Source organism: Podarcis cretensis (assembly GCF_951804945.1).
Source record: "Podarcis cretensis genome assembly, chromosome: 3".
Lineage (NCBI taxonomy): Eukaryota > Metazoa > Chordata > Lepidosauria > Squamata > Lacertidae > Podarcis > Podarcis cretensis.
The window spans coordinates 20,900,337-20,919,467 of NC_137172.1; the positions used below are offsets into that span (position 1 = coordinate 20,900,337).

At 44.4% G+C, this 19,131-nt stretch overlaps 1 protein-coding gene across 1 annotated transcript in view; it reads right to left on the reverse strand.

The window, feature by feature from the left end:
* Positions 1-1,224: 1,224 nt before the first annotated feature.
* PRKCE (protein kinase C epsilon) overlaps positions 1,225-19,131 on the reverse strand; it is a 333,254-nt gene continuing 315,347 nt past the window's right edge. The window contains exon 15 of the mRNA XM_079968627.1: positions 1,225-7,906. Coding sequence (XP_079824753.1) covers positions 7,760-7,906 — 147 coding nt within the window. The 3' untranslated portion in view covers positions 1,225-7,759. The remainder of the gene's footprint in view (positions 7,907-19,131) is intronic.

Genomic DNA, 19,131 nt, shown 5'->3' on the forward strand with positions numbered 1-19,131 from the left:
AATGGGTCACCAAAAGCATGTTTGGGTTAAAAAGTGCATCCTGGGTCTGGAAAGTTTGAGACTTCTTTTCTAGGCAAATGGAGATAGTTTGGACAACACCCCTTTTCAGGGTATGCAGAATTTAGATTGATTTGCTCCTTTGAACACCAAGCAGAAATGCACAAAAATATGCAAGGCTTTCAGTGGCTGCTGGGACTATGTGCTTTGGGGTCCATTTTAACACATTCAGGTGAGCTCTGCGCATTTCAAAATGGCGTATTATGAAATTCAGAAACATGCAGATCTAACCCATGACTCTCTTTCCAGTTGTGCTGCTTTAAATATGCATTTTATTTTTGACTTCCTTTAGAAATGTTTTCTTTTGACATCTGTTAGGGCTGCCATACGTCCACAATTTCCCGGACATAGCCAGGATTCGTCCACCAAAAATGGCATCTGGGTGGAATTTTTAAAGTGACAAAATGTTCGGGCAGCCTACGTTGAAATGTTGATCAGTTGGCGATTTCCCCCCAAAATAGGTAAAAATTTTGGGAGTTTTTTGTGTGTGTTTTTTGAGATTTTGCCAAAAGAAGCTCAACCATTTTTGTGTCCGGATTTTCACTTTTTGAAATATGGCAACCCTAAACACACACACACACACACACACACACACACACACGTGTGTTAAATGTGCATTTTGTAATTGAAATCTTTAAAATAATACTTTAGTTTCTTGTTAACTATGTTGCTTTTTAAATTATTTTTTGACTTTTTAAATTGTTTTTTAATTATGTTGCTCAGAATGTATACTTTATACTTTACTTTCTTCTCTAATGTTTTATTCTGGAGTGTTTTTACTATAAACCACTTTGAGATTTTTCTCCCCCTCCTTAAAAATATAAAGCAGTATAGTTCAGGCAACTCCTACAACCAGGTTTGTGCCAAATGTATTGCTCTGCTTTCCTTTGGACCACATCAGCGAGGCCATGAGAGGGGAATCTTGTAGTCTGGGCAGCCCAGGACCTTCAGACACACTGACCAGGCTTGCAGCCAAGGAAGGTCACAGCGGTTGGACTTCACCCCTGGAGGTGCACTCCATTGTCTCTCAAGACAGACGGATTCCAACAAAATATAAATGAGTAATAATCATAAATGATAATAATGCTGACATGTAATGTATATACTATCCTCTGTCTCTATAATAACCTCTTCGTTCATTTGAAAAGAGTTGTGAGAGATGCGAAATAAGATTTTAACATCCTTGATTTATTAGGTTCCGAAACAATACACATTCACATCCTTTAGAATACAGTACATTTGGCACAGCAACAATGACTACAATGAAATAACCCTAACGAATGGCAAGAGATTCAAATTACAACCGTAAGAAAAAAATTCTGTACAAAGAAAGCCTCACAATAAAAAAATACCTCCCTGCTCCTCTAAAACGGAATACATTTCATATTCCCCCCCACCCCCAGAACTATTCTGCACATAATTTCAAAAGAAGTCTTTGTTTTTCGTTTTTAATTTTTAAAAAAAGCCTTTTTGGAGAGATAGCATTATTTTAACAATATGGAATTCCCTCCCGCCCACATGCACACTAAACGGTGTCTCTAAAAATAGAGATAGAGAAAAATATCCTGATTTATTTATTTATTTTTCAAATTTTTGCTTGCCTTGGCATTTTGCACACCTTTGAAAAAAAAAAAAGAGAGGGTGGTGGTGGAAAAGAAGCTTGACAGAAGAGGAAGAAATGTAACAGTGTGTTCATTTTAAATAAGTTCAAAGTTAACAGACAAAAACCCTCTAGTGTAAACCAAACTATCTTGAATTGAATTCCTGCGTGGCAGGGGGTTGGACTAGATGACCGCTGGGTCCCTTCCAACTCTACAATTCTATGTATTCACTTGAAACTGACTTGTAGACAGCATTCCCTGCACACAGCCAGGTTGCCTAAACCCCACAAGACTTCAATGCAGTTGCAGCCTTTGCAAAACTACCTGGCGGCTTAAGAGGCTGATGCACCCGCCATCAGAAGGTGCATCGGGACAGCCCAAAACGGTTCAAGTGAGTTACTGCCACGCAGATGGGGGCCTGCATCATCCCAAACGCATTGGCAAACACTCACTGAATGAAGGGCATTTAATACCAGCACGGACCTCTCTCTCGCTGGAACGAGGCAGGCAGAGGACTCCCAAGACTGTAGCTGCGGTTTCTGCCTGTGTGAAGCTATTTGCTTTTCTGTTCAGCATCCTGAAGAAAAAGGAATGCAGGTGTTGGGGCTTCCCCCCACCTGCTTCAAAAAGGACGAATGACGGTTTGCAATTTTTCACACCAGGAACAAGGGCATCACACCCTCCACAATTTTGCTTTGCGCAATGCCTCCCTTTAAAAAGGCTTTGCTAATCCCCCGTTTTGTGTAAAGGCCTCTCGTTCCATACAAGCAGGACTGTACGATAGTTTCCTCACTTTAGCCAGTCTTATGGGCAGCCCTTGGAGGCCACTTGGCTATCTCCAAAGCCTCTGTTTGGTTTGCTTAAGGAAAAGACCACTTTAGCATTGTCAAGTTCATGCTTCAGATAGCCAAAGCTTAGCATGTGGCAGAAATACACAGGGCAGAAATATCACCACGCATAAAATGAACGGGCAGTTCTACATTATCCCCACCCCGCCCCAAACGAACATAAAATTAATGAGATGATGTGACCTTTGTGATGTCTCTGTGCTTCCACTCCGTGAGCTGGAGGGGTGGGGGTCCTTTTATTCCTGCCCCCTCCCCGTCCTGCTCCAGCCCTTAAGTTTTTAGTGAAGATAAATTAAATTATTCTAAAAGCTTTGTTCCATTACTACACCGGTAAGCTAGACAACACATGACCACGTAACTTGATATAGCATATTTAATATTTTGAAATCATCAATATTTATGTGTGTGTGTGTATATATATATATATACACACGCACACATAACATATATATAAAACACTACACCTGAGTTTAAATACGAAAACAAACAAAAAAGAAAAACCACAATGGAACGGAATATAGTAATCGCTATGAACAGCCAGACGCAAAGCTGACGCTAATCTATCCTGCCTGTTTGAGAAGATCCCCGGGACCAACTTTCTCAGGCTATGGGTGCAGCGGGGGGAATCCTTTGTGCGGCTCCAGCCCATGATGCACCAGGGATGCCTGCCGCTGCAGGCCATGCGGCAGGAGCCCATCTCGAGACTCCTCTTCAGGCCCCTGGCCCAAACTTGGGGCGTGTGTGCTGCTTTCACTGGCTCTCTGGTGGGTCCCCTCCTCCGTCGATGGACTTATTTGGTGGCGGCAGGCAACAGTGCTCTGAGCAGAAGGCTGAATGTGGCCACCATTTTCATTTCCCACAATGCCCTGGAGCAAAGCCCCATTATCAGGCATATTGTGGGAAGTGAACATGGCAGCCAGACCAGCTGTCCAGCACAGCTCAAGGCACTGAGCCATACTTTTTTTAAACAAGAGAAAATAATAATGTAGGGGCCACTGCAGGTGTCAGCAGCAGGCCCTGTCAGTTGCACAAATATGACTGGTGCGAACATTTCCCCAGGCGTGGGGTTCTTCTCAGGTGGTCCAGAGCTTCTCGGGTTATTTGAGCAGGAGAGGGAAGGCGTCTCCACGCTCCACGCCACAGAGACAGTACAAGAAAGTGGCCTGCGGCTAGCCTGTGCTTCTGTCAGTCATGGCCCTTCCCTTCCTCCCCACCCCCCACCCCAATCTCTATCATTCCATATAGAGTTTAACTATACAGGAGATTTAGTACAGCTTAATATAGGTATACATCTTTCTTTCTTTTAATAATAATAGAAAACAAACAAATAAAGTGGGGGAAAATCATCTCGGACAGTAACTTGAACCAATACACATACAGAGTATTGCACATGGACATATTCATAATTATTCTTTCATAGGCTAACTTTGTTTTTTTGTGATTTTTTTTAATAATATGCCTGAACATGCAGCAGTTGATACCTCTATATTCATTGAATTCCACAGGCCTTGCAGTAAACACCTATATACAAAATCCTCGTCTGTACAAAAGAGAGAGAGAGAGAGAGAGAGAGAGAGAGAGAGAGAGAGAGAGAGAGAGGAGAGAAACGATAAAGGAAGAAAGCTTCTTTGAGTGCCACTCTGCCAGTCACAAGTATATATAAATTCTGCAATTGGAAAATCCAAGTGCAACAAGTAAAATGGATCCCCTTAACTGCTCACTCAGCATGTGTGTATATACATAATATATATATATATATATAGTATACACACCACTCAACAATACACGTACACACACGCACACGCACAACACAGGGTACTCCCAGAAATATAAGTACATAACACTGTCAGCAAATCTACAGGCGGTAACTTCACATTTGTTAATGTACTGTCCACATGAGTTACCTTATTTATTTTTTCAATGACTACACAAGAAAATCCATTTACAACTCTTAGCAATGTCAGTTTTTGAATCTTGATCTTCAGTCTCTTGATACACATTTCACATAATGAATGGCTTTGCCTGGCTTTGTATTCTTCCTGTATAGCACAGTTTTATACCAGATTATTTTCTTCTTCTTCTAAATATCAAAAACACACACAAAAGAACAGTAGTACTATTGGTCATGACCCAGCTGGACCCATAGTACAGTAGTACAGTATCATGTTATCCTTAACCCTTCCTCCTTCCTGTTTCTTCCCAGCCTGTAGCCAGGACCAGAAGCCCCACAATGCCTTGGGGCCAAACAAAATGCTCTGTCAAATGTGTCTTTGCATGCAGCACACCTTCTTATTTTTAAATGCAACCAGCAGCTGTTGGAGGGGTCAATAATTACTGAGATCACAGAAGGGGCTTAACCCTTTCTCTCCCTACTGGAGTCCTGATGAAAACAGCTCCTCTGAAGCTGCTGTTTGCATTGGGAGGAAATGCAGCTGCTGGGTGCATTTATTTTTCAAGTGCATGCGAAATGCAAAGACGTTTAGCTAGTTTGACCCTCAGCCACTACCTGCTATGTATGTATCGGCGATGCTAGCTCAAAGCAGCCCTCTCTTTCCCAGTGCATTTGCACAGATAGCTCTAGCAACCTCTGCACACAGCCCTGAGAAGGACAAGGGCTTCTGCATCGACACACGGGCTTGTGGTGGGCTGCTCCTGGCTCAAGGCCAGCAGAGAAGGGACGGAGAGGGAAAAGGCTATGCACAAAGAACCATGCCCATTTTTCTCCTTTGTAAAAGCCTGCAAAAGTAACACACTGCTGTTAAAAGTAAAAGTAGAGTGGGACATCACCCAGATTCAATACAATGATTCCTTTAAAAAGCTTCTTTCTTAAAAATCCTCTTCACACCTGTCATTACATCAATGACATGAATGATTCAGGTACCAGTTTCTAAAATAGTTTCCCTATGGAAGTATTACTATGTACACGTCGGAGAAGCTGTAAGATTTGCAGAAAACCTACACTGCTTTATTAAAGCAGTTACAGGTTGGGTTTTTTTTGAGAATTTGCCCAATCTTTAGCCCTTTAACATCTGCCTATAAAGCATCTAAGTCTGTCTGTTTTGATTTTATGATTTAATAAAACATTTGTTTTTTGGTTGTTGTTGTTTTTAAAAAAACATTGTTTCGTATCTTGGGGTGGGGAGCAATTTTCCTTTAAGTCTTTAAGACTTTCCATGGCAGCTTTACCTGACTATTTTTATCAGTCCTTCAGTCAGGCAGGTTTTTTTTTCACTCAGCAACTAGCTTTGCAGAGAAGTGTGTCTTTGGGTGTATTTATTTCAAGATCCACGGTAAAATATCTGTGTCCCATTCACTTATGGCTTTGTGGTAAGGCTTGGCAAGCAGCTCAAGGGTACAACCAGCAGAGAGAATGAGGTAAAGGGAGATGTCTCCCTCGCAAAACCCTGCATTATGAGGGCTAAAAATGTTGCCGGGACAGATTTCTGGAAGCACCTAGTAGGGAGCCGAATATTTACTTCCAAGCCTGCCTTTTTCACGCAATCGTGAGCATGCTTACTTGCAGATAAACCCCACTGCGTGCAACAGGGTTTACTCCTAGGTTGAGCACACGCAAGCGTTCTGCCTTAGAAGAATCTTAGTACAGCTGTGGGAATTATGTAGCAACCATGCACATTATAGTCCCTTCATCCCTTCTGCACTGATGGCCTCTGTTCTCATCAGTATTAACAAAGAGTGGGGAAACCTCTGTCCAGGCTCCTTTGCCCTGAGCTCAAGCTGGTAGTACTGTGGGCCGTAGATGCCCTTAGCATGCAATGGCCTGGTTCTATTGAACTAGGAAGCCCAATGCAGAACTTTGAAGAGAAAGAATGTGCATTGCCTTCTGCTTAAAACGCAACTCCTAAGCCTAAGAAGCAGAGGGTGTCCCACCTACCTGTCTTCTTAACACACAAGCAGCCCGAAAGGTGGCACTTGTCTGCCAGCCCCCTCCTCCTTAGTCTCAGTGTTACCTTTGTAGAACTTGGTGGGGAGGAGGGATGGGGGCAAAAGTAGACTTGGTTGCCTCTGCCTATCACTGCCTGTGGCTCCACCTGCTGCTGTCTTCGCTTTCCTGACTTCCGCCCACCGGCCACGGTTGAGCCTAAGAGGATCAAAGCTTGGAGGTGAACTCTAGTGCCATGGGCCCCTTGCTTACCCACAGAACTGCAGCGTCCTGAAGGTCTCCTTCCATTAAAAAGAAACGGAAGGGTATTTCTGCGAAAGGCAAATGGCTGATCCTAAAGCTGTCCGTATTTGAGGAATTGGCTTCCGACAGCTATGCTGTGCTGCCACAGCAAATGCGATCGACCAATTCACATTCGATTCAGGAAAGTCAACAAGGTGACTTTATCCCCACCATTGGTTTGGGTTGGATAGCTCAGCCGGGACACCATGAGACTCTTAATCTCAGGGTCGCAGGTTCAAGCCCCACCTGGGGCAAAAGATTGCAGGGGGTTGACCTAGGTGGTCCTCATGGCCCTTCCAGCTCTACAATTCTATGATAGTTCCACAGGGGCAAGAAAGCAAATCTAAGTGTTTGTTTAGTACACTTGAGAGGTGTGTGTGCAATGGGACGGTCATTTACCATGTCTTGGAAAACTGTTAGCAGGAGTGGAGAACCTTGTGCCTAGAAGTCAAACACAGCACTCAAAGCTATTTGGCTGTCAGAAATCTCCTCAGGTCAGGGGGAAGGGGAAGCTTTCTAGGGACTTTTTTAAAAAATCTCCAAAATGGCAGAATGAATTAGTTTTGCCAGGATAGCTCAGTCGACAGAGCACAAGACTCTCACGGGTGTGAGCCCCACGTTGGGTGAAAGATTCCTGCACTGCAGGGGGTTGGACTAGATGACCCTCGTGTTCCCCTTCCAACTCTAAAATTCCATGATTTTATGAAGGTGCTAGATGAGGATGGGGAGGACAAGTCGCGGCCTTCTGGAGAACAACAGGAAATATCCTAAATTGAGAGGGTCGGGGGGGGGGGCGGCAGCAGCAGCAGCAGCAGCAGCAAGAAACAACAGCAATGTGTTACCTTCACGAACTACTTCTGGCACAAAATATTTTGCGTTCCTTTGTGAGATGGAAATCGTGAGTGCCTCCAGCTCAAGGACAAAAGGAAAATAACAATAAATAGATAGACATAGTAGAAAGTAAGGGTTATGGGCTCAAGGTCAGAGAAGTAGCTCTTGACTGGGTAGCGGAAAACCACCTCTTGCAGTGTCAGTGAACTGGTGGCCCCAAACGGCATGCTGGAGACTTCTTATGGCAGCAGCTCTTCCCCAAAATATGAGAAACCTTTAAATTCTTCTTGGTTGATCTGCTTTATAATTGTCTCGTCCACTGCTGTTAATACTGGGTCTTCTCGTGTAAAGTCTTGATCAAAGTTATTTACATCCCTTTTGGTTTTCTGAGGAAGAAAAGCAAAAAAATAATAAAAAAGGGGAGAGGAGATAAAGATGAGGAGTTCTTTCGTACTTAAAAACCCCAAACACAGAAAACCCAGTTTTTTGAGGGGAAGTGGGGTGAGGAAGGAAGCGGGGGGTGAGGATGTTTTCACTTGTTTGGCTTCTGAGGTAAGCCAACAGGTCCCTGAAATTATGTGCATATATAAAACCACCAGGAGATAATGAGGATGACCAGACGAGATCACAGAAGCGAAGGATGGGTTTGGAGTAGGCCGGCTGGCCTCTTACAGGGGAATATCGAGAGCGATGACAACAGCAGACAGCTACAATTACGATATTATGCAGCAGTGGTTGCCGCTGTATATTTAGGCGGGCAGCTATGTTGTGATAAGTAAAGCATGAATTCAAACGTATCTTGCCTGCAAATGGCGTCACGGGATGAGACCACAAATTGGGCATGAACAAGGAGGCAGGAGGAGCGGAACCCCAGAGCCTCCTTCTGAAGCCGAATGTTGGAAAACTCAGGACAGACAAACAGAAGGAAGGACTTCTGCACCCAGCTAAACCACGGAAGTTTCTAGCACACAGCGTGAGGGGTGGGGGCACCAATTTGGGGGGCTTTAAAAGGGAATTAGGCAGCTTCGCTGAGGATAAAGCTAACAACGGCTTCTGCTCATGTGCTGGACCCAGAAGCTGAACTTAGTGGAGAATGCTGCCGCATGATTGCTGACAGGAGAGAGAGTCTGCGCTGGTTGCCTGCTTGTGTTATTGTTAGTATGCAAAGCCCTTAACAGCTTGGGACCAGTTTACCTGTGAGAGCGCCTTGTCCCTTAGAGCCCCACTTGACTGCTTCGATCTATGGAACTGGCAGGGTCTTAGGTGCTGCATAACAGTCCACATTTGTAAGAAACTGATCTTTTAGCATGGAAGCTACCACACGTGGGAACCATCTGCTTATTGACACCAAGCAGGTGCCTTCACTATCCATACACGTAGAAGCTGCCGTGTGTTTTAATCTGGCTTTAATTTATTGTTGATTTTAATTTTTTTTAATCATTTTAAATACCGATTTTTAACTGCTTTTTTAAAAAACCGATAGTTTGCTTTATTCTTTTTGGAAAACACTTATGAGGTTTTATTATGAGTACGTAGAACACTTACGAGGTTCCCTCACTGCGAGAAGTGAAGTTATAGGGAACCAGGCAGAGGGCCTTCTCGGCAGTGGTGCCCTCCCTGTGGAACGCCCTCCCATCGGATGTCAAGGAGATAAACTACACAACTTTTAGAGGACATCTGAAGGCAGCCCTGTATTGGGAAGTTTTTTAATGTCTGACATTTTATTATGTTTTTATATGTGTCGGAAGCCGCCCAGAGTGGCTGGGGCAACCCGCTAAGATGTGTGGGGTATAAATAATGCTGTGAAATAGATAAATAACTCCCCAGTATTAGAAGGGACAGGCCTGTGAAGACTGGTGAATACGGACCACAAGCTGGAGAGGGACTACAGTGGTGCCCCACAAGACGAACGCCTCACAAGACGAAAAACCCACTAGATGAAAGGGTTTTCCGTTTTGGAGGTGCTTCGCAAGACGAATTTCCCTATGGGCTTGCTTCGCAAGACGAAAATGTCTTGCGAGTTTTTCTGACTTTTTCCCCCTTCCCCCCCTTTTTCTAAGCCGCTAAGCCGCTTATCCGCTAAGCCGCTAAAAGCCGCTAATAGTGCTAATCCGCTAAGCCGCTAATGGGCTTGCTTCGCAAGACAAAAAAACCGCTAGATGAAGAGACTCGCGGAACAGATTCTTTTCGTCTTGCGAGGCACCACTGTACTGACTTCATGCCCTGCTTTTAGGGGATTCCCATAGGTATCATGTCTGCCACTGCGAAAAGAGGATGCTGGACCAGGTAGGCCTCTGGTGTGACCCAGCAGGGTTTTGGTTATGTTTTTGGAGTGTGGCTCCTATTCTCTACAATGAGGGCGACATTCTGACAAGCTGAATCTCACGAAACTGCCCTGAGATCTTTTGATGAAGGGTGGTGTATAAATCTAATGAATAAAAGTAAATAAATAAAACGCTTGGCCTTCAAATGTCCCCAGGGTGCTCCTGGGCAGTGGCTTCACCCAACAATCGCTGCACTTCTGCAAATGGCTGGCTTGATGACTTCCACTGTTGCCTCTGATACTGGGTGCTGCTAGACCTAACACTTCAGTTACACCAGCCATGGAGACGGGAGCCAGCAGGATGTTGCTTCAAAACCATACAACAGGTCAGCCATTTGTGAAATGCTTCCTGGCAAAGCTTTCCTTTGGAAGCACCTTAAGCTAAAGGGTTTTCCAAGTACGAAGCAGGAGAGACACAAGCTCCTGACATAGACTCCCCACACCTCGCTTGTCTGTCTTGACTTGGCAAGGATACACAATGGCTACACACACCATCCCATCAGAAAGCAAATTCCCTGTTACGTTGCCACTGCTTGCAACGGAGCCCCACGGCTTCTTTGCCCACTGGGAGCAATTTAAAATGGAAAGGAATGGGAGGGAAGGGAAGGGAGCACTGAGCGCTTTTCATACCAGTCTCACCCACCCTACCTATCTCTCCTTCCTAGTTTTACCCCAGCCAATGCTCTGGATGTGCATTTGCTGACCAAGGTTCCTGATTTGCTAGGATCCCTTTCCTAGGTATCTTCAAAAAAACTTGTTGTGAACCTACGGACCCCCCCCAAACAACCCCCCCCCCACATATTTGGCCCCCAAAATAGAAATTGCCTTATTTTGTTCTTAGTTGTGTTTGGGGGATACACATATTTTCATGTCTTACTTAGACAAGCAATGGGAGTATTTTGCAAGCTTGCAAGAGTTTGATAACACAAGCATGGCATGGCAAGAGCTTGTGACAATAGGTGTAAATATTGCTGCTTTTGCATCCTTCTAACATCAGCGGCATCCAGTGGTTACAAGTGAAATAGGGAGTGTCATCCAACTAAAAGACTCAGGAATAGGAATGGGGAAGGTGTGGCCCTATAGATGTTGCTGGACTACAACTTCCAACATTCCTGGTGCTGGCTGATGGGAGTTACAGTCCCACAATATACAGAGGCCACAGGCTCCCCATTCTTGCAGGATTTGATGAAGCAGAAAAATGCAGTTCTAGGGCTGGAGTGAATTTGTGTGCAATGAACTTCCAAGTGAATTCCTCCAGCTGAAATTTCTTTGCAGTTTTTGGGACCAGATTTGAGAGTTTGTCTCTGCATGAAACTTAGAAGTTCAAAGGGAAGGTGTGCGAATCACTCAACTCATCTCCGGTGCATGCTCAGGGTTATGTAAAAACTGGGCTGCCAACTTTTAAACTAGCCTCCTGCTCTTATACCTTTTCACAGCACCTTGTTCAGCTGTCATAAAGAGGGGGCAATCCTTCTCTCTGTGCTGCGAAAAGCTACTGCTGTTGCTTCTGCAGATCAAGCTACTGTTCATGGCTCAGGAGCAGACCAGGATTGACTCTGGTCAATTCAATGCTAGCACCGAGTCAGAATGTGCTATGGAGCATAGATTCATTAGCTAACTGTTACCTGCTACTGCTGCAGCACCTGTTAGAAGAGAAAAGAGGACTCCGCTGCCTCTTAGTGGCTGAAAAGAAACTGTAATGCGTGGGAAGAGTTTGAAGAATGCTCTTACAGTAGAAGGAATTCAGTTTGCTTCCACTCCAGCCACATCATTTGTGCACTCCTTTATTGGGGAGAACCCAAATGAAGTCGCTCTGCTTTTCTCTGCTGTTCTGCAGTCTTTCTAAAGACCGGCTTTGTGGCCATTTCCACCCACTCCTCAATTACTGAATGCAACTGCAGCATCAACCTCTTTGGTGTGGTCTAAACAAGACCTGCAGCAACTCCTGGCTGGAGTAGCAGCCGGTGACGTAACTGGTGCAGCCCTGACTCTCAAGAGAACTTGCCCTGCATTTTCCTGGATGTTTCTCTTTCCCGGCCAAACTGCTAATTGTCCTATTACTTTTCAAAAAGGCTTGCTTTTGTGTGTTTGACTTTGTTTGTTTGTTTGCTAAATTACAAGTGCACCAAGAAAATAAAAACAGTAACTCCATAGTCACATCTTTGCTTTTAGCAATGCAGGCCTACCTGAAGCACTGGGAAGAGGCACAGCTATGACCCGCCCCCTTCCTTTCAATCTTTATTCCTCTTTGGTTGCTTTATATCAGGGCTGCGGAGCCGAACTTCTAGGGACCAAAGGTGGCCCTCCAAGCCTCTCTACCTGGCCCTATGGACTCTCCCCAAGCCACACCCCTCACCGGCCCTGGTTTGTACCCTCCTTGCATGATTTTGCCTGGCTGGAATGTGTCCTTGAACCCTAACAATGCCTTTTGCTTGCCTGAATAGAGGGTAGAAGGGGGATTGCGAGTGTGTGTAGAAACTAGCCTACTGTGAAATTTACATTAATTGCTCCACCCACTTTTGTCTCTGGCCCCACCCACCATTGGCTTGTGGTCTCTGGAAGCTTGTCCTGGAAGAATGTGGCCCTCAGGATGAAAAGGGTCCCCCACCCTCGTTTTATATTAATCCTCCTTTGCAAACATCTCTCCCGCAAAGCCGTCCCCACCATCTCTCCGCAGTTCCCAGCAACTGCCTTGCTGCACCAACTGGCCAAGTCTGGGTTGCTTTTGGACCCTGCCTACGTAGAAGCCACCATGAGAATACCAGCCATGTTGAGACCTTTCCCTCCCTCCTCCCCACCTAGGATCAGACCTCAATACTTACTTATTTTTTACTTTAATTGAGAAGAGCAGGTGGGTGGGTGGGAAAACCAGAGGCAAGAGGCAAAGGAGAAAAACGAAAGGCATGGCATGAAGGTAGAGGTCAGAGATAAAATGATAGAGTGAAGGTGGAAGTCAGGATGAGGGAGGAGGAGGAGGTTGAGAGGCAGCGAAAGGGACAAAGTGATGTGGTGAACAGGAATGGAATGGGAAAGAGCTTTACTTAAGAAGAAGAAGAAGAAGAGGAGGAGGAGGAGGAGGAGGAAGAAAAGGGGGAGTTTGGATTTGATATCCCACTTTATCACTACCCTAAGGAGTCTCAAAGCGGCTAACAATCTCCTTTTGCCTTCCTCCCGCACAACTAACACTCTGTGAGGTGAGTGGGGCTGAGAGACTTCAGAGAAGTGTGACTGGCCCAAGGTCACCCAGCAGCTGCATGCGGAGGAGCGGGGAATCGAACCCGATTCACCAGATTACGAGTCTACTGCTCTTAACCACTACACCACACTGGCTCTCTTTTCTTAGGAAGTTCCTGGTTGAATTAAAGTAATTGTGGTCTGATGAGCTTTATTTTTTTTTTTTAGCAAGAGCAAAAAAAAAAAAAATGGGGGGGAGGAGGGGGGAGAATACTATTGAAAGATGCTGGGATGAAAAGCTACATGGGGAGGGCAATGTAGAGTGAGGAACTGGCAGGTGGAGAAAAGGTTAAGCACTGCTGCTCCTCTCACTCTGTTCCACTTAGCTTTTCTGAAGAAACAAGGGGGTAGACATGGGCAAATCTGTCAGTTTCTCATTGCCCCAATATTAAGTTCAGCTGCTTTAAAATAAAATTTAAAAATAGCCATGGCAAAAATTCATTTGAATCTCTTCTAATTCTAGCAAGCCATTTTGCTTAATGTAATGTGGTGGGTGTGTCATCTGCACTCATATAGATGTGCATTTGCAGGCACACCTTCCTCTCCCATATGCATTTCTGCACACTTTTTTTTTTTAGTTGGACAACAGCATCACAAAGTCTGGCTCATTTCTGGAAGAGTTAACGAGTTAGGCCTGCATTAAAATGCAATGCAAACTCGATTTCCCCTCCACCCCAGTATCAGGAGGATACAGATACACGGGTTTGCACCTGACAAACAGCAGATTAGTCATGATGGCTTGCCTGCCATGCTTGCAAGCTCAAATTCTAGGCATTTATTTATTACATTTAAGCCCCACATTTCTTCAGATGGGCACCATCCTTCCCTCCACCTCAGGAAGCAAAACAATTTGGGCTGGCTCTGCAGCGAAAATTAAACTTGGGGGCGTGAACAAAAGTTAATTTTTCAAAGACCCAAATGTACAATTTAGGGCCAAAATATCTGTGAATGCATTTACTTCCTCTGTTTTGGGCCTTAGTGATTGCCTTCCTAAATGCAGAACTGAGAATACTGGACCGCCCTTCCTTATCCTTCTCATGAAAGCGATCTGTTTTGAAGCCCTTTGTTGGGGCCCATCTGCTGAGCACAGCAAACAGGTCCAGCGGCATTTCTACTCCTTCTTAGCATTACTGTCTTAAGATTCCAGTCTTATAGGTGGTGCCTAGTTCATGGACAAGGGTGTTTTTTAAAAGGCACGGCACCCCACGGCAAACGTTTTTCTCAGAGACTGTACAATGGCAAGCTGCAGAAGATGCAAAGCGCACTGGATGCTGAATGCCACAAATAACATGGGCAGGGTGTGGTCTTGTTTTAGAACTTCATTTCTTATTACACATTGTCTGCCACCAAAATTTCCAGTGCTGCTGTCCTGCAGCAAAAACAGCAGCAGCGGACATTCTGTAACGGCACTTCAGAAGAGAGGCTCCAGTAGGAAACAGCTGATCAAGAAATTCAACTGTATCGCTTGTGGCCTGAATCAAGATATCGTGCATATATCCCACTGCATGTGCTAATCAGCTTCCCAATGCCAGAAGGTTTTGTTATCATCAACACTGCTCTGTTAGGAACATAGGAAACTTCAGGGTTTCAAATGGGTTGGTTAACTGTCACAGAAACAAATATGCATGTTTGGGTTTTATTTTCCCTCTGACCTCACTCTTCACAATTCCCACCCCACTACACTCCATTGTCTGGGTAACAGTTCATGTGTCTGATGAAGTGGGCTTCATCAGTTTGCAACATCATACATTTGCTGGGATTGTAGCTTGCTAAGTGAGACTCAAAGTAGACCTACTGAAACCAGCCCACTGAATTTTAAGGAGTCATGTAGAGGATTGATTGCACAATAAAGTTACGGAGTAAGGGGGGCGGGAATGTTGCAAACTTGGTCAACAGATTTCTCTGGCCACAACAATGGTAGGATAGGAGTGGTGGCACTTGGCAGAAATCCCAGTTAAGGGAACATCCTCCTTCTTTAAAAAGGGCGGAGAGAAGCAACGCACAGGGTGCTACAATTAAAACTAAATAAACACATCACTGTGCTTTGGAAATGAACATAAACAGCAATAAATATCCACCTGTGACGTTGGATGGCAGGAGGTCCCCCCAAAAAAAATCTCACAAAGGATTAAAAAAAAGTAATTGGCCATGACCCAAAATCCATATAATATAGGAACTCCTTAGTCTGGTAATATGAAGATATGGACTGTCCTCTAGACCAGTGTTTCCCAACCTTGGGCCTCCAGCTGTTTTTGAACTACAATTCCCATCATCCCTGATGACTGGTCTTGCTAGCTAGGGATGATGGGAGTTGTAGTCCAAAAATAGCTGGAGGCCCAAGGTTGGGAAACACTGTTCTAGACCTTCTCTATTAATAAAGGAAATGCTCCCTACGCATGCATGTACTGCCTGTTGAGCATTAAACTTCTTCACAAAAGAGAATGGAGAAGTCCAAATGTGACTGGAGCTCCATGTAAAATCAGGAGCCCTCCTTCCCAGCATTTGCAGGTTTCTGATAACCTGCTGCTATTGCTTGGGATGCACACACTGGTAGATTGCTTGGCCCCCAAATGATTCACTGTCCTTGAATACTGAAATCCCTTGAGGACGGTGTGTGTGTGTGTGTGTGTGCTGGTGTTCAATCTGGCCTTGGCCCCCTACCATTCTGTTTGCCCCACCCACACCCGTTCCTCTGTGCTCCTGCTTCCGTCTGCTCTCGAGCCAAACCCTCCTGGCTGCCACCAACGTAGAGAAGCACATTGACGGCAGCTGGAGCAAAAGAGGCCCACCTGGCTTTCTCTTCTCTCCACTGTTAGATAGATTCTAGCAAATATAAGCCATAGGCAAGTTCTATCATCCCTTTCCAATACACTGATCAGGACTGTGAGAAGAGACTTGGAGGTGTCAAGAGTCCTTAAGGGTGCGAAGGGAGGCAGGGGAGTCAATGAAAGAGTGTTTTCCAATGGTACGTGGGCCAAACTCCACTGCCCAAAGTTGATTTGAGCAGAATACATTCCATGCAGACGCATGCACTATAGCCCCTTGGCGTCCCCCTCTGTTAAACGCCACTTGCCATGCACCGGGATGACTGAATGGAAATATATTATGAGACTGGAGAGGGACACCTCGCGTTTGCATGTATTAGGCCTGGAAACAAACCTACCTGGGCATTTTCCCCACACTGCAGGCCTTACCTTAAAGAGGGACATTCACACTGAAGCAAACTTGAAAAGAGAGAACATTCACACAAAAATAAATTTACTCGGCCAGTAATCTCTGGTGTTCCCATTACTATTACTGTGCAGGATACTGCATTTTAAACAGGGACTTATTTATTTGCCAAACTGCAAAGTCATAATCCTGTACCTAGGACAGGTTCAGTAAGAAAGTGCATGTGCAACATTATGACTTTTTTAAAGCAGCGGAATAGGAAAAAATGCACAAATATTTGGGTTCCGTAGTTACAAGTTTTGTTTTGTTTTGTTGCCTTTTTAAAGAAAGCAAACACCAACATAGGAAATTTCCATGGACTGTATCCAAATAAGCTACACTCAGAGTAAAACTCATTGGAATTAATAGAGCTAGGTGAGTCATGTCCATAGTTTTCAGTGGGTTTACTCTGAGCAGGGCTAGCATTGGATGCAAACCCACAGGTTTATTTATGTTTGAAAGGTTGCCTTCAGAAAGAAAGTCCCTCTTTAAGGATTCCAGCCACATTTCTTTGCAACCCACTCTCTGCTGCAACATTTCTTATTATAACAAACTGCCGATTTTTCTGCAGCAATCCACTGACCCATATTTATTATTATTAAATTTATGCAAGTGGGGCTGGCAACAAAATGCTGCAGTGTGGAGATACTTCTGCTTAGGGTTCCAGCCACTCCATTCCATTTTGCCTCCATCCGGGTTTTCTGGCTCCTCCCTCTCAATAGTCAGTCAGCATTCCATGGCCACTGAGCACGCTCAGTTCCTCACTGGCCTGTGTTGGGCTCATCTTCTTAAGACCTTTTTTTGTACTTCTGCAAAACCTGGGATTCTCCCAAGCCTGCTGATACCTTCCGCGGGTAGGTGGTGCTGTTTTGGTTACATAAGCAACGGCACTCATGGCCTGAACACCAGAAATTATGCTGCCTCATCTACCAAATGAGCTTGTACATTTGATATATTTTTTCATCTGCAAACAGAGGAACTGCTCACTCCAGTGCAGACTACTGGAAATCATTACATTTCACCCGGATTTCGCGTATTTGTATCCATGCAGAAAAGGACCTGGATAGTTTTCCAAGGCACCAGTAAAGATCTTGTGGAAAAATTAGTGACTTTTCCCTCACTATAGAAGAAACCCTTTTGTACACTGGCTGCTGCTGGCACTCTGCAGGAATGCGGACTGTCTATTTTTTTGGGGGGGGGTATGTTTTCCTAGTGATGGGGTTATTCAAATGGAAACGTTTGCTGCAGCACTATATTGAAAAATCTAACAAATCGCTGCCATCCTTAAGACAAGACTTAACAAAGAGCAAGAAAGCTACAAGGATGGATTTGAAGGAAATATAGCAACTTAGAAGAGGCAGGACTGTGAGAGCTGTTATTTCATCCAGGCAAGAGAGAAGAGGAAAAGGCAATTTCAGCATTGGAATGGGGCAGTCTGAAAAGTAGAAAGTTAGCAACCCACCTCGAAATGCCAATCACCTCTTTTAACAAAATGCTAACAGGTCTAATTGGCTGAGATCAAAATGCAGCCCATTGCCCACATCTGACAGCATACCTTTTTAAAAGGAACTTCGTGGTTTTACTGCCTCCCTCGGACTGTACAGATGGGGGTGGGTGGGTTTCAAGCACTTAAGAGGTATCAGTTCGCAGTTGGTGGGGATGCATCCCATGGTAGCTTAGATTTTTATTTTATTTTAACAGAAAGATTATTGCTCCAAATCCAGAAAAAAGTTAGCTGTGCTTAAGCCCCTTTGAAATCAGAAGGGCAGATTAGTTGTTTCTAATTTATATGTGCCCAATTAATTTCAGCAGGAGGTTAATATGACTAACTTTCTTTTGGATTTGAGCCACTGTCTGCTGAGATGTACACACACACTCCCATGCCGTATTTACTCAAATGCAATGCACTTCTTTTTTGGCCAAATTACATTGCAAAAAATTAGGATGCACATGAGATTTGATTGCAAGCTTGAAAAGCACCACTGGCATAGCAAATACTTTTTTGGTTTCAAGGATTTTGAAAATCGAGGCACACATTAGATTCAATGGTGCATTAGATTTGCATAAATACACTATTGCGTTGTGCCTTCCCATAAACAGTATGTGGCTTCAGAAACTGAGCTCCACTACATACATCTCTGTGTGGGATCTCCCTGTCTCAATGTTTAGTCCCTAAATGTGAGGAATGATTGAGGGCGCCAGTGATCCTGTATACATTGCAGGTAAATGTGTTGGTAAAAATGTCTGAACTGAGATGGACCTCAGTTATCCAAACAGGAAGATAAGACAAGACAATAAGGAGACATCTTCACATCAATAGGCCTGACTGGGTTGTGTGGTACAGATGTTCATATTCTATGTGCACACTCTTTGTGCTACTTGACACATCACTACTCCCAGCTCCAGCATACAGCAGCTTGGGAGCTATAACAGGGAGCGGAACAGTACACAATCCCTTTGAAGCCTTTTAGGTCAGGTTTACTTGCTGTTCCAAGCAAGTAGTCAACAGGCCACCTTTGTTTACTCTTCTCTCACCTGAGCAAAGGGCAAGGTCTGCGGGCCAGAAGGGAAGGTACCCAAAGAACCACTCCCACTTTATGTTGAGTGTTAAAGAATCATAAAGAAATGATATCGGGTCCCATGGTATTTACTAACAGCATGAACCAACCCATCTTTCTTTCTTTCTTTCTTTCTTTCTCTTTCTTTCTTTCTTTCTTTCTTTTTAAAAATATTTTTATTAAAGATTTCGAAACCACATGTGTTGTCTCTTTTTTCAAGTTGTGTTTCCTACAATTCAGTTTCATTTGTTGTGAGACATTAGTGTTACATACAATGTTGGGTGAG